This window comes from Polypterus senegalus, chromosome 3, assembly GCF_016835505.1.
Source record: "Polypterus senegalus isolate Bchr_013 chromosome 3, ASM1683550v1, whole genome shotgun sequence".
In the NCBI taxonomy this organism is placed as follows: Eukaryota; Metazoa; Chordata; class Cladistia; order Polypteriformes; family Polypteridae; genus Polypterus; species Polypterus senegalus.
Genome location: NC_053156.1, coordinates 130,572,173 through 130,587,600, shown reverse-complemented (window position 1 = coordinate 130,587,600; position 15,428 = coordinate 130,572,173). Strand labels below are relative to the sequence as shown.

The following is a 15,428-nucleotide window of genomic DNA, read 5'->3' as shown; positions in this document are numbered from 1 at the left end:
CTATTCTCACAACAATTTTAGAGTGAGATACAAGTGTGTTCTTCAGTCCTGGATTTGTATCCTTTGCTCTGTTAATGTCCATGTGGATTTTGTATATTTTCCCCAGGTACTCTGGTTTTCCACCAAAATATCCAAAGACATGCAAGTTATTTCTTAAATGGGGATTACAAATTGGCCCAGTGTTAGTGTGAGAGGATCCTGTGATGGACCAATGCCCAGTCCAAAGTGATCTTGCTGCATTGTACCCAGTGGCTGCTACAACAGATTTCAGCACCCTACAACACAGAATAATCCTAATCCACAAAATCGGATTATGCTGATTTGAGAATGAAAGCAGATTAAATAAATCCACTTGACCCAGTTTGTTTTGTTTAGACATTACTGACTATGTGAGCCATTGTCTTTGTCAGAGGATGACTGATATGCAGTTTACCCATGATGAACAAACTAAGCATCCTGATTTTGTTCAAACTAACTAAAGAACTATTTCCCACAGTGTATATACAAGGTATTGGATATCAACAGTTTTCCAATTTATGAAAGATTAAGTATTTTTATTTTTGTCATTATTCCAATTTCAGATGCAGATAGAGTTTATACAGCAAGGAAGCATGAATTTCAGATTTGTACCAGTGCTTTTCCCAAATGCAACTAAAGTGAGTATAATATTTTGAGTCAGCCTAATACACGTTTTCCATTTACAGAGTGCGATGTACTATTTTAATTATAAACTTTTGGTCAACTTTGAAAAATAATTCTGTGAAAGAGTATTTACTCCATTTCTATTCAAAACTGAATGTTTTCAGGTCTTCTGCAAAATCTAATATTTAGATAAAGGGCATGAGAATGTACAAATAATACATTTTTGAACTTATATTTATTGCATCTAATGAGCAAAGCACTAATGGACACTGTATTCAAAAGTTCCCAGGACAAATATTCAAGAAGAACATAATGCCATGATCAAAAGAAAATTTTCAAGAGGCTGAAAAAAATGTATATCTGTCAGCCTGGAAAGGGATGCAGAAGCATTTGTGAGGTTTGCAGTCTCCACCAAACCACAGACAACATTTAAAACTGTAGTAAATTTTCCCAGGAGTAGACACACTACTATTATCCAGGAAATCTCATAGGTTTAAAAACAAAAACAAAAAAAAAAACTGCAGACTTCCTTTGCCTCAGTAAAGGTTAGTGTTCACGACTTCAGGGTCAGAAAGATATTCCACAAAATTGGGCTTCACAGAGCAGAAGCCACAACTATCCAAGAGGATGAATGTTTTGTGTCTGACTTGTCAGAAAGTTCCTGAATGATCCTCAGGCATTTTTGGAGAATGAACAAAGACAAATGAGAAAAAAAGTAAACTTTCTGGATGACCTGGGTTGCATTCTCTGGCAAAATACAAATAAAATTCCAGAGTAAGAATATCAGACCAACAATTGAACCTGGTGGTGGTAGTGTGGGGCTGTGGGGAACACTTTGCTGAAGCAGGACTTGGACAGCTTATGTTGTTATATTGTTGTTCAAATTATGATTCCATTCCTGTCAAATTTATTTTTGCAGTGCTGTTTTGAGGTGTCACATGCCCACCATCATCATGCTTATTATGTTGCTTTGATGATATTTACAGTGCATCCGGAAAGTATTCACAGCGCATCACTTTTTCCACATTTTATGTTACAGCTTTATTCCAAAATGGATTAAATTCATTTTTTTCCTCAGAATTCTACACACAACACCCCATAATGACAATGTGAAAAAAGTTTACTTGAGGTTTTTGCTAATTTATTAAAAATAAAATAACTGAGAAATCACATGTACATAAGTATTCACAACCTTTGCTCAATACTTTGTCGATAATACTACTTTGGTAGTAATTACAGCTTCAAGTCTTTTTGAATATGATGCCACAAGCTTGGCACACCTATCCTTGGCCAGTTTCGCCCATTCCTCTTTGCAGCACCTCTCAAGCTCCATCAAGTTGGATAGGAAGTGTCGGTACACAGCCATTTTAAGATCTCTCCAGAGATGTTCAATCGGATTCAAGTCTGGGCTCTGGCTGGGCCACTCAAGGACATTCACAGAGTTGTCCTGAAGCCACTCCTTGGATGTGTGCTTAGGGTTGTTGTCCTGCTGAAAGATGAACTGTCACCCCAGTCTGAGGTCAAGAGCGCTCTGGAGCAGGTTTTCATCCAGGATGTCTTTGTACATTGCTGCAGTTATCTTTCCCTTTATCCTGACTAGTCTCCCAGTTTCTGACGCTGAAAAACATCCCCACAGCATGATGCTGCCACCACCATGCTTCACTGTACGGATGGTATTGGCCTGGTGATGAGCGGTGCCTGGTTTCCTCCAAACGTGACACCTGGCATTCACACCAAAGAGTTCAATCTTTGTCTCATCAGACCAGAGAGTTTTGTTTCTAATGGTCTGAAAGTCCTTCAGGTGCCTTTTGGCAAACTCCAGGTGGGCTGCCATGTGCCTTTTACTAAGGAGTGGCTTGCGTCTGGCCACTCTACCATACAGGCCTGATTGGTGGATTGCTGCAGAGATGCTTGTCCTTCTGGAAGGTTCTCCTCTCTCCACAGAGGACCTCTGGAGCTCTGACAGAGTGACTATCGAGTTCTTGTGAACCTCCCTGACTAAGGACCTTCTCCCCCGATCGCTCAGTTTAGATGGCCGGCCAGCTCTAGGAAGAGTCCTGGTGGTTTCAAACTTCTTCCACTTACGGATGATGGAGGCCACTGTGCACATTGGGACCTTCAAAGCAGCAGAAATTTTTCTGTAACCTTCTCCAGATTTGTGTCTCGAGACAATCCTGTCTTGGAGGTCTTCAGACAATTCCTTTGACTTCATGCTTGGTTTGTGCTCTGACATGAACTGTCAACTGTGGGACCTTATATAGACAGGTGTGTGCCTTTTCAAATCATGTCCAATCAACTGAATTTACCACAGGTGGACTACAATTAAGCTGCAGAAACATCTCAAGGATGATCAGGGGAAACAGGATGCACCTGAGCTCAATTTTGAGCTTCATGGCAAAGGCTGTGAATACTTATGTACATGTGCTTTCTCAGTTATTTTATTTTTAATAAATTTGCAAAAATCTCAAGTAAACTTTTTTCACATTGTCATTACGGGGTGTTGTGTGTAGAATTCTGAGGAAAAAAATTAAATCCATTTTGGAATAAGGCTGTAACATAACAAAATGTGGAAAAAGTGATGCGCTGGGTATACTTTCTGGATGCACTGTTAATGAGACAGTCACTTTTTTTATTATCCTTTGGTGAATATTAATTATTGTCAACTCTTCCTTATTGTACTTAGTTGCTGTCATTCAAATAGGCCCTAGCAGTAAGTTTGTTTTTCTGTTTTTGACTTTGCAACAAAAAATAACCAACTTTATTGACTTTGCACCTCACTCCTGGTTTACAACAGGTCATTTTGTTTTGGTTCCTAACATTTTTTGCTCACTTGCACTAATCCTCAGACATGCTCCATGTTTGTACGTGCATGAATGAAGAATCTGCTTTATATTAGAAAAACTTTAATCTGTCTATGTCATGAAGGAAGATGATATCAAGTCATTTGTAACTTTTTTTTTTTTTTTTAAGAACATATTCACTCAGGTGCCCTTTACTTAACATATTTTGTTTGAAGACCTGGAAACAAGTATTGTCAAAAATATATATTATACAGATTCTATAGTTTATTTTGATCAGGCCTCAATATTAGATGTAGCTTTTGAGCAAGAAACCTTTATGCAGAAATGAAGAGAACCTTTAACTGAGAGTTATTTTATAAGAGAGCACTTAAACAATGTACTAATATCCTGTTTTATAAGGGTTAGTTTGTTCAGTCGTTAAAGTACTTTTTTTTCTTTTCTATTCAGGAGCATGTCCCTGGTTGGCTTCAGAACACACATATCTACAGGTGGCCCAGGGATGAGAAAAAACTTCTTCTCAGACTACTGAGAGAAGAGGAATACATAGCTCCTCCTGTTGGGAAACTGCCTACTCTTCAGATTATACCACTTTGATCTGGCAGAGTTCAGCAGTAATAGTTTACCAATTTAAACATTTCTCAGGATTATTTATCTGAGATTAAATAAATACTATGAGGCACTTCTCTACATTCTCATTTGGCCTATCCTAAGGAGGGACAGTGTGGCAACTTGCAGAGCTCTGTAGAGTAGGCTACCCTATCGTTAGCAACTTCTTCCAACCCTTTCTGAAGCTCTAAGGCCAGTCAACAGATATAATTCATCTAGTGTATTATTTTCTCAGTGGGCCATTTTTTTGTATACCTACTGAAAGCAAGGTGATCAGTAGGCGTCCTAACCAATTATCCAAAATATCTCAATGGTTCCTCTCACTCCAGCAAAGCAGTATTTCTACTTTGAAGTTTTCATAGCTCAGTCAGGTTTACTTCAAAAAAGCTATATAGAATTTCTATGTGGACTCACCACCTACTGTAGAAGGTGAAGGATGCATGTTGAGAGCAATGTTAATTGGACAACAGACAAGAGTGTGATAGATTCAGAACTTATTATAGGAAAATAAACTATAATAATGGAAACACCAACAACAAGCCAAACTATAGGTGGTTAAATTACTACACAGCAATATTAGTGTGAATATGATATGGAATGGTGTTAGGGGCATCTAGAATTCTCCAGGCACTATCAGTCTACTGTAGATGGTTGAGTTTTACACAGTTAATAATGAGACAGTACCAGAAATTATATTTATCTCATCTTATGTAAACTGGAAGAAAATAGAAGATTGGTAAATAGTTTTTTTTTTTTGACTGCAGCTAGGTATAGAAATAAAGTGAAGAATGGTTAATCATGCCATGTTACGTTCTTTCACCACTGAGGCATATAAAAATAACAATAAATTTTTTTCATATAGCACCTTTCCCATTCTCAATCTAAATGCACTTCTTGCACAAGTGCAAAAACGGATGATTGTGTTTCCCGCATAGCATCTTGCCTATAGAATGGAACACTGTAAATTTTCAAGTAGCTGTTCTTTTCTCACATTTGGGACAGTTTTTAAGGTACAAACATCTAGCAGCTGTTGGTGTTCTGTTCCTATTCCTCATGCCTTTACATATAAATAACACCATTTACATGTATGTTGTTTACTTAATACATTCTTAGTTGTTTCCAGTTTTTCTGTTCTCTAATGTGTACATTGCCACTTAAATTGTTCTAAATAAATATATATATATACATATTAATCTATCTGACCTAATTACTATAATCAACATTACTATTTAATTCCTTCCTCCAAAAAATAGCTGTATCTCTTAATCAAAATGTTCATCTTTGCATGAAAACAGTCTCTGTTATGTACTAATAAAATAAAATGGATGCTTTTTGGTAAAAGGTTTTCATCCCAGAGATTAAGTTTTTTAAAATTTAAATTAATGATGCTACTGTTGTATGTCTTTTCCTGCTCTTGTCTGTCTTTGTTATCAAGTGGAAATGTCAATGTCAATTTTGTGCTTAGGGATGAAAAATGACAAGCATAGTGTATTGAGGAAAATATTTTATTCATTCAGATAGAAGTAATGCTGCATATACAAGAGATTTTTAATGACCATGATCCTAACTATCACATCTCTTTTGAATTTTGAAATTAAGAAAATGGCATTTTTTGTTTTGATTTGAATGGCAGCAGATCTTTTAAGGGAAAACATCAATGACTAGTCAGCCATAGTAGGATTTTATATACCTAACTGGCAAACAATATGTAACCAAAACAAAAATTCAAATTGAACCTAAAAGCCGTAAGCAGGCAAAAAGTCAAAATCAAAACCTAAAACCAAATAAAAAAAAAGAACCTGCTTGAGAAACAAGTTTTCTGTCCCAGAGTCTTTCCATTTAGAAGTAAGGTGTAGATGCTTTCTGAGCACACAATGCCCATGGGACCACATCCCATACTGTCACATGCATGTGTGCAGAGAGGCCATGCCTCATAGTGACACATGCTGTTATAGCAACTCATTTCAAAATGGCTACTCATGATGAAATCAAATGTAGAAACAGTAGATAAAGAAATGGTGGGAAAAAATAAACAAGAATCAAAGATTTTTAGTGAAACATGATAGATGCGAATCTCAAAATATGATAATATTCTTTGCAGTGTGATGTGAGGCCATGGCCATTACCTGGCTGAGATGCCAACTGCATGGAAGGACCGGGGCAGAGAGTATTGGCAGGGAATACCTTCCCTGGGACGCTAGAGGGCAGCTCTCCTGGGTGGCTGTGGCACCATGGATTCCCGCAGGGTGTGCTGGGACTTGGAGTTTGGCACAGCTCTGTTGGGTTCCATGGGGGCCTCCAGGGGGAATGGCAGGGCCCTACTTTGGCCTCTCATCACACCTGGGGATGATTCTCGGTCCAGTTAATGAGCCACCTTGGACACTCCCGGGGCTATCATAAAAGGAGCTGCCTCACTCCATTTGGGGAGCCAGAGTTGGGAGAAAGAAGACAAAGCTTGTCAGGAGGAGCAGAATGGAGAGAAAGAGAAGAAGAAATGTTTGTGTGCCAAACTGTATTTAGTGCTTGTGATTGTGCTGTACCAGTGGGAAACAGGTGAAGGTGTTTCCCACGGAAAGAAAAAGAAAAATAAATACTGTGTGTGCTTGCACTTGTGTTTAATGTCTGTCTGTGTTGGGTTGTGGCTGCAGGTGTGCCCCCTGGTGGTCCACAGGTGGTATAAACATATTAATATTTATTAGCTTAAAAAAATTATCTGATTAAAGTGGAGAAAGACAAACAAATTGTGATTGCATTTACTACACTTTTGGCACGCAGACTGATTCTGATAAACTGGAAGAACCCAAACTCTCCTCTTTTAAGTCAGTGGGAAACCGATGTGTTATATTATTTGAAATTGGAAAAATCAAATACTCAGTTAGAGGATCCGTACAGACTTTTTTCAAAACATGGCAGGATCTAATCAGTAATATTTTAAAATAAGTTCATAAAGCACAGAGAATTTATTTAGGTATGTTTACAAGCCTTAAATTTAACGCCGTTTGACTTGCTCTCTCTGTCAGGGGTGGGGATCGATCTGTTCTTAACTCAATTCTTCATTTTGTAAACACTTGATTGCTTTGTATGGATTGTAATAAAATTAATAAAAATAAAAAAAACATGTTTATTTCTCTTCAGAATGACTCTAACCTATTTTTTGCTTTATTATTGTCAATAAAATAGATTTAAAACAATTAGACCAGTATATTTGCATTTGTTCATGCCAGTTTCTGAAGAAATTAAACACACAAACGTGAAAATAAGTGGCTTAACTTTAAGTTGCCTCTGTTTAATTCTGCCCATACTATTGTGCTTCTGCAGAGCTTTGTGAGGTTAGCCAGTGTATCTGACTAGTATTGCTGTGCCGACATTGTATTGAGCAAAATTAGCATAGAGGCAAAATGTATGCCATTTAAAAATGCTCATCTCCCTGCTACCCAAAGCTGTGTGAACAAGTAGCCATGAATCAGTTGTTAACTTCAACTAACCAGGATTAATGGACAATCCTCAGATATTATGTCCAGCTATTCTACCTTTTGCATTGTTCTTAGGTGGTGTTATGTAAATAAGGCAACTTGAGTAGCAAAAAGTACATATGCAGTGGCCCCAAGCATTTGTTGTTGAAAGGTAGTGTGCTACGGACACTGTTTTGTGTAAAGCTGCTACAAAACCCACTCTGCTAAGTCAACTGCTGCAGTATATTTGTGCTGCACTTTTGTCTTTGGACGGTAGAGGGCGATATGAACAAGACTGAAATCCATACAAATATGGCCTCTTCTTTCATTTCTTCTTGCCTGGTACAGAGCAGCCTTTATTTTTTCATTGATGTATTAATGTGCAGTGGTGCATACAGGTTTTAATAAACATCAGGGACAGAAAAAGGCAAGCAGTGTTTCAGTTGTTTCCCTAGTGAGCGTGTATGTGTATCTATTTATTTATCTAACCCTCCCTCTCTAGTGTATATATACAATACATATTTAATAATGTGATATGTGTGTTGAATATAAACTGCATGCCTCTTCATTATTTTAGACAAAAAGAAGGCAGGATAAATGAGCTACACTGGATTCAGTGCACAGATTGCGGTTATCTCTATGTTTGTCTGGCACAGGCTGCTCAGCCCTGAATCAAGGTGGCGGAGAGGGCTTATGATGAGATGTATTTGTTTGCTGAACATGACATGAAAGCAGAATGTGTGAGAAGGAAGAATGCTTGTGTCTTTATCTCAGAAAATGATGAGCCAGCTGGGTTTACAGGCACACCACTGTGGCAATAGCATCACATTTCTATGGGATGAAAATGCTTCTCTATTTTTCACTCCTGATGTGAACAGAGACTTCATTATGCACTTTTCTGCTATTCATTACGCATTCCTGTAGATCGTCCGTTAATTTCTGGCACCACAGTCTCACTGAGGGGAACAGCTTGTCAATGGAAAATACTATAGTGCACTGACTGGCAGCAACTAGCAGATTCTATATAGTCTAAGAGCTGGAAATAATAATAATAATGGAAATAAAATTAAAAGCAAAACGTGTTGTAAACCATTATTGTATATAGCACCTTTCATGGAGCTCACTATCACATAGGGCTTTTCTGTGCAAGAGAGAGTACAATGAACGTACATAAAAGATACCCTAAATTTAATGAGCAGACATTCCATTTAAATTACACATAGTGCAGCGCTTTCCAAGTGTCCCAACCCAATATGTTCCTTTCATAGGGCGTTTTTTGTATTTTAAAGACTGTCAAAATAAGTCAAAGATGTTTATTCTGTCTTCCCATGAAAAACATGACAGATTTAAAGAACCAAAGTGTATGATGTTAGGATTATTAGCACTTCGAGCTAAGGAATGCAAATGCATTGTGAAAGAACAATAAAAAGTTTTAAAAAGCTCTGGGATCAGAAAACCTAAAGGGACTGGACACTAGCACTAGATCTGATATGGGAATCTGGTAACATGTGAAGTAAAAGCAGCTGGCAAAGCTTAATGGTGTCATCTAGGATCCATGATTTAAAAAAAAAAAAATCTCAAACTTGGGCTATGGGCATACTTCTAACGACAGGGCAACTTGTCTGTCTTGTTCCTACCTTCCTAGCACTAAATCTCTTTATTTATTCACTGATTTATGTGGAAGTAATCATGTTTGAATTTTTATTGTTTAGCATTAATTTACTAATTGGTTACTGATGAGAAAAGGACAGTGAATACATTTAGTAAAAATATTTGGTAAGGTAAACAAGGTAGTCCATGATGACTATATCAAATGCTATGCTGAAATCCTTCAGGCCAATAAACCCCCCCATTTATTGCTACATTGGGGTGAAATATCCACCACTACCACAAATGAAATTCAGTCCTGAAGCAAGAGCTTTGAAGTAGGGCAAGCAGCAGGCCTCTCCTTCAAAAGTAAAACTCAAAATTAGCACTTGGAACTAATGTGGCAGGTGCTCAGGGACCCTCATCTTATTTCAACCTTGGCACATGACTACTGTTCCACTCTGACTGTGGCATCATGTCTGTGTTGACTGTAGTTTTATCAACGGATATCCATATACTGTACTGTATGATCAGTCTGACTGACACCATCATCGCCCAACTTTGGATATTCCCCGTCCAACATAAACACGACACTCAGCAGTTACAGCTGACACAGGTATATATTGTACAGATTCAAGTAACCTCATCTTTAGCAAGCTCTGATGAAATGTTTATAATGCACTCTTTACCACCTCTTCATCAGTGAACACTGCATCCATATACAGTGGATTGGAGGGATCACTTACTCTTGTTAAGTTAGTGAATGGTGAGAATTGTACTGCTGTATCATAGCTTACTTTCAAGGCCTCAGACTGAGATGAAGATGATTCTTTGAAGAATTCAGGTTCTATTTCTTTATAACAACGACTGCTTCGTTGCAGACCAAACAGGTCAGCTGAGCATTTCAGAATGATGACATTATATAAAGACATACTTTTAAGTCAATTTGTCACTAAAAAAAGATATTAATTTTCCTCATATAACATTTTGAGAGATATTTTTGCTAGCTACTTCATTTTGGTAACTGTTGTGGTTGGGTGTTTATTAATATTTATGTGTTTATTTCAGTCATTATGAATGATCCTACAATTATTTTGGGTGATTTTGAGATCATAAATTTCATTTCTATGGCTATTTTTCATTTCACTATTTACACTACAGTTGTATAATTATATTGTATTTTAACAGTTGCCACCAGTTTGTACAGTGTCACTTGGAAAGCCTTCCCTTTTGCTAGGGGCATGTCCTCTGAGTTCATAACCCTCAGAAAATCAACATGATGGGTTAAAAGGAAGTTGAAATGAGCACATCCTTATCCAAGCTGCAGATTCAAAACCCTTCTTTAATGTCTGCTAAAAACTTTTCATTAACACTTTAGTTCAGGTACTGCAAAAATGCCTCTATTACTCATTTATTGTTATGTAACAAGACCTTAACAAAGGCTTCTTTGGGTTTTCATAACACTTAAAAACATCAGTAAAGTGTTTATTCATCTCTGCAATGTGACCTTCTAAGAAAACTTCACTTTGGAGTGGTCTGAGGTGGCTTAACTGAGACACATTGCTCCTGAAATTACATATTTGTATAAGAACTGTGAATCCTTCATATTAACAAGTAATTTCATCATCATGCCATATTGCCACACAGCACATAGATGAATAAGTGATGTTTTATAAGTGTTATGAAGACCAAAAGAAGCCTGTGTTAAGGTTTTGTGATGTAAGAATGTAAATGAGTAACAGATGCATTTTTGCAGTACCTAAACTAAAGTATTACCAACTTTTCTTTGCAGTTGTCATGATTCTCCAAACATACTTTTGACTTTGAGTTATGCATCACGTTTTGGCCATTAAGCTCTTGTTTCTGGACTTCACAGTTTTGACCCTTTTTTTCTGGCTCGCGTCCATCTCTTGGTTCTCCTAAAACATCTCGCCAGCCTTGCTGGCAGAACAATAACTAAATTGCAACCTGAATATTGGATATTACATCATGACTAATCGATAAAGGTTATGTGACTAGCTACAACTGATGTGGATTTTCATGAGAATAAATGACGTCAAGGATTTATTAAGTACAGCCTGAAGGGAACTGTGAGTGAGATGTGTGCCCTATAGCCACTTCAGAAAAGCCTCACATGTAACCCATATAAACACACTAGCATGTATTTACTTCTTTTAAAATAACTAAAACTCTACAGTTTAAGTTGAAATGATCCTAAGTTGCATTCCCACACACAAAGACAGATAATGGGCATCACAGAGGGTATTAGCACACTATCCGGCATGACAGGTGTGAAGATTTGAAAGTAAGACAAAAGGAAAAAGGAACATGGAATTCTCAAACACTTAACACAAACATTTTACAATAATAATAATAATAATATAATAATACATTTAATTTATATACTGTACTACCTTTCCCATGCTCAACCTGCTTCACAGAGTCTCAAAAAACAGCAGGTATGTGTAACATTGGATACAGATATTTCCTGAATAAAACATCAAAACAGATAGATATGGGATATACAAATGCATTAAATAAAATAGAGGGCAATAAACCAGAGTAAAATGCTAAATTCAATACTAAATGAAAGCCGAGCAAATGACATTGTTTGTGATATAACACACACACACATTATCCTTAGCATCTGGACAGAGAGGAAGACTGAAAGAGGAGGCAGAATGTCATGTTAAGTTAAAAGCCTTCCTGAACAGATGAGTTTTACGTTCTTTTTTAATAGAATGAATTAAGTCAGCTGATGTCATTCATTTTGGGAGGTCATTCCAAAGTCTGCGCGTTATACAGCTAAAGACCCTGTTACCCAGAGTGCAGGTTAGTATGGGGCACAACAAGATTGCCAGAATCAGAGGACCTTAGTGGGTGAACAGGAGCATAGAGATGGAGAAGGTCACTGATGTAATCCGGTGCAAGGCCATTTAAAGCTTTGTAGGTTAACAATAGAATTTTATATTCAATTCTGCAAGATACAGGGATCCAGTGGAGTCAAAGCAGGATGGGCATTATGTGTTCACTGTTGCTGGTCTGTGTTAGGACTCTTGCAGCAGAGTTTTGAATCAACTGGAGCTGTGAAATAAGAAGTGGCATCTGCCAACATGGGACGTGATAAAAGCACAGACAGTTTTCTCAGCCTCAGAAAAGGAGAGGATTGACGAAACATGGGATATGTTATAAAAATGAAAGTAGGAAAGTTTCTTGATGTGGTTTATGTTGGTGGAATAAAAAAGGGAGGAATCACAAATGACACCAAGATTCCTTGCATTAGAAGAAGGTCTCATGAGATCACTGTCAAGAGTAATTAAAAAGGAGCTTACTTTCTTAAGCTGCACTTTAGTGCCAATTTGCAGGAGTTCAGTTTTGTCAGTCAGTCAGCCAGTGAGTCATTTTGTAACCCGCTATATCCTAACAGAGGGTCCCATGAGGGGGTTTGTCTGCTGGAGCCAATCCCAGCCAACACAGAGGGAGCAAGGCAGGAACAAATCCTGGGCAGGGCACCAGCCCACCGCAGAGCTCAGTTTTGTTGCAGTTTCATTTTAAAGGGTTATGCTTCCACATGCAGATTGAAGTAGTTTATTCACTACAGAGACAAATCCCTTGGGTTATCATGGCCACATTCTGTTGTTCTGCCATAATGTGTGTTCTTGGCAGCAATTAATGCTTCTCTGTAAGCTGTTTGATGGTCAGAGAAAGCCTGGATGTGCACGGTCAAAATTTGCCAAGTCAAAGCAGTCCAGTAAGGATAGGAATTCATGTCTCAGCTTACATGTAGTAATGTCAATATGGAGGTTGAAATCACCAAGAAGAATGACAATCTGCGAAACACTTTTGTTAGAGAAAAGATTCCTAAATATGAGGTAAAGCTCTTTAAATTTTGTATTGTCAACCAATGTACTTTTAGAAGCACAAAATGCCAAAAAGTTAAGATCCACACACAAATTCTCCATTAACTGAACAATATGTCTTTAAATGAAAGGTTTCTTAAAATTCACAGATCGAGGGAGGTCTCCAGAACAAAACACATAATAATTGTCTTAACTAGTGAAGACATAACTTACTGCTGAAATAGATCAACTCAGTAAGAGGGAGCTGAGAACAAAACAATGGAGCCCACTGACCAAACTGGAGCTAAAAGTGTCCTCAAATAGGGCACTCTCAGATGGCCACCCTAATGGCAGACCCTCCACCCAGACAACATATCACCAGGCAAAAGTCATCCTTTACAAAATATGTTTGTAACACAGTCCCAGCCTTGGAAAAGCTTGTGGTTTATGACAATGGAAGCAAAATCCTTGGAAAAAGTGCATCCGTAGATGTTAGCAGACCAATGGACACAATGTCTGTCATATAGAATATACATCCATACATAACTGGAATCTTTGAGGGGCATAGGTCTGGATGTTCAGAAACAAAATGGTAGTGATGAAGAAAAAAAAAATAAAATACAATGCCTAAATGGCTCAGCCTCATATTTTAAAAGTATACATTATGAACTGAAGACCTCTTAAACAGTGACACCCACTGTGGCCAAGTATTCAAACCAGTCTTGGTAATGCCACCCAAAATGTGTTTGTGGCATTTACCTAGTTAAGTGCTTCATATTGTAACTAAATCATGAAAAACATTTTGTAAGAGACAACCTAAATTTGTGCTGTATTTTTTTTGTTTTTTTTGTTGTTGTTTTTCAGCCCTCTGACCATTGGTAAAGAATTGACAGTTTAAATTGCAGAGGTACCGTATCTAGAGTAGCAGCAATATGACAGTGCTTGAAAACCTAGCAATGTTTCCAAATTAAAACAGTTCTGCAGTGACGAGTTGGGTGCACATTCAGTAGTTTGAAGGGTTGCTACTGAATTTTATGAAGAGTGTGGCTATGTAGCCAGTTATTAAAAGCACTGAAGGCACTCCTGCATAATGCTATAAAGAGAAAGAAGTAGGATCTTCTTCTGGAAGTAAAATAAGAATACACTTTTATTTTTACTGCTAAATCTGATATAGCTTGCCTTAAGTTGGAGCCAGTTACATAATTACAGTATATGACATCTTACCCATTATTTGAAAAAGAAAGTTCTTATACACCAGTGAAACTGCAATTGGTTTAAGTTGGCTAAGTGTTTTCCAGTGTAAATCTGGAATCAGTCCAGGAGAGCGCAATACTTTCTGTCTGTGTGGCAGAACTTCTCATGATGAGATAACACCAATCAGGGTGGCATGCTTGGTTCCTAGTGCTAGCTTTGGCCTCCCAACAGACCACCAAAACAAGTAACACGAGAAATAGCTAAAGCAACAGTCTTGAAATTTTACTGAAGATAGTGATTTAAGTTCTATACTTTGGAACAGCCACTACACTTGAAGGTCAAGATTATTGAATTGTGTGTCATTTCAGTTTCTGTTATGCATACATTATAACTGTAACTCTTTTAAACTCTGCAGGATGTATTATGAGCCTGCTTACTTCAGTCAGAATGTGGGACTGTTTGACTCTGTTCCTTAAAATTTTGTACATGTGTTTGTTTATATTTGCCATCTCATTATTATTTAATTTTCTTGTGCATGCAGTGTTGTGCATAGCTGAAAGTATAATGTGGCTATGATACATATGTTATATGTTGACTTTCACTCTGCATCTCTGTCCGCTGAGCTTTGCAACAGTAACTGTGAGCACAAAATATAAAAAAACAATATGAGTGTGTATATAGAATGTGAGTGTGTGTTTCTATGTATTGCATAGCTGAGAGTGATAATTTAATTATAAAACAGACCTTTATTTACAGTTATAATACAATTACAGTCATATTAACAGAGTAGACAGACAATGATTAATAGATAGGAAGTGATCAGTGATAGATAAACAGTTTAGATTGAGATTTATAGATAAAAAGGAAAGAAATCTAGAACAAGCTTCAAAAGAGTAATACTATTTATGTATTCTTTCATTCTATTTTTGCTTGCTTGTTTGTATGCACTACCTGTATATTGATTTGCACCTTGCATGGGAAAGGTGCTATATAAATAAAATGTATTATTATTATCATTATTATTTGAGTTATTTAGATTTTTTGTTATTTTGATTGATTTGACTGAAGGAATAGGCATAGGTGTTGTTAATTGCCTTGGGAAAGTCTGTTTATAAGGTTCTGACTGTGTTTATACTGCCTTGTCATTCTTCAACTCTTCCTGGCTCTATTACATATAAAAGACCAAATTTCGCATCACTTGCAATACATTTTTTAAAAGTTAACTGCCAGTTTGGCCATAAATTGTTTGTGGGAAACAATGTTTATGTAGCCAATAAATTGTCTTCTGAATGTTACCATAAAAATTA

General features: G+C 37.2%; 1 protein-coding gene across 1 annotated transcript in view; it reads left to right on the top strand.

Annotated features, from left to right (window-relative positions):
* Positions 1 to 6,702, top strand: part of traf3ip2a (TRAF3 interacting protein 2a) — a 45,536-nt gene extending 38,834 nt beyond the window's left edge. The window contains exons 10-11 of the mRNA XM_039747941.1: positions 582 to 656; positions 3,891 to 6,702. Of these exons, the coding sequence (XP_039603875.1) occupies positions 582 to 656; positions 3,891 to 4,037 (222 nt within the window). The 3' untranslated portion in view covers positions 4,038 to 6,702. The remainder of the gene's footprint in view (positions 1 to 581; positions 657 to 3,890) is intronic.
* The last annotated feature ends 8,726 nt before the right edge of the window (positions 6,703 to 15,428 follow it).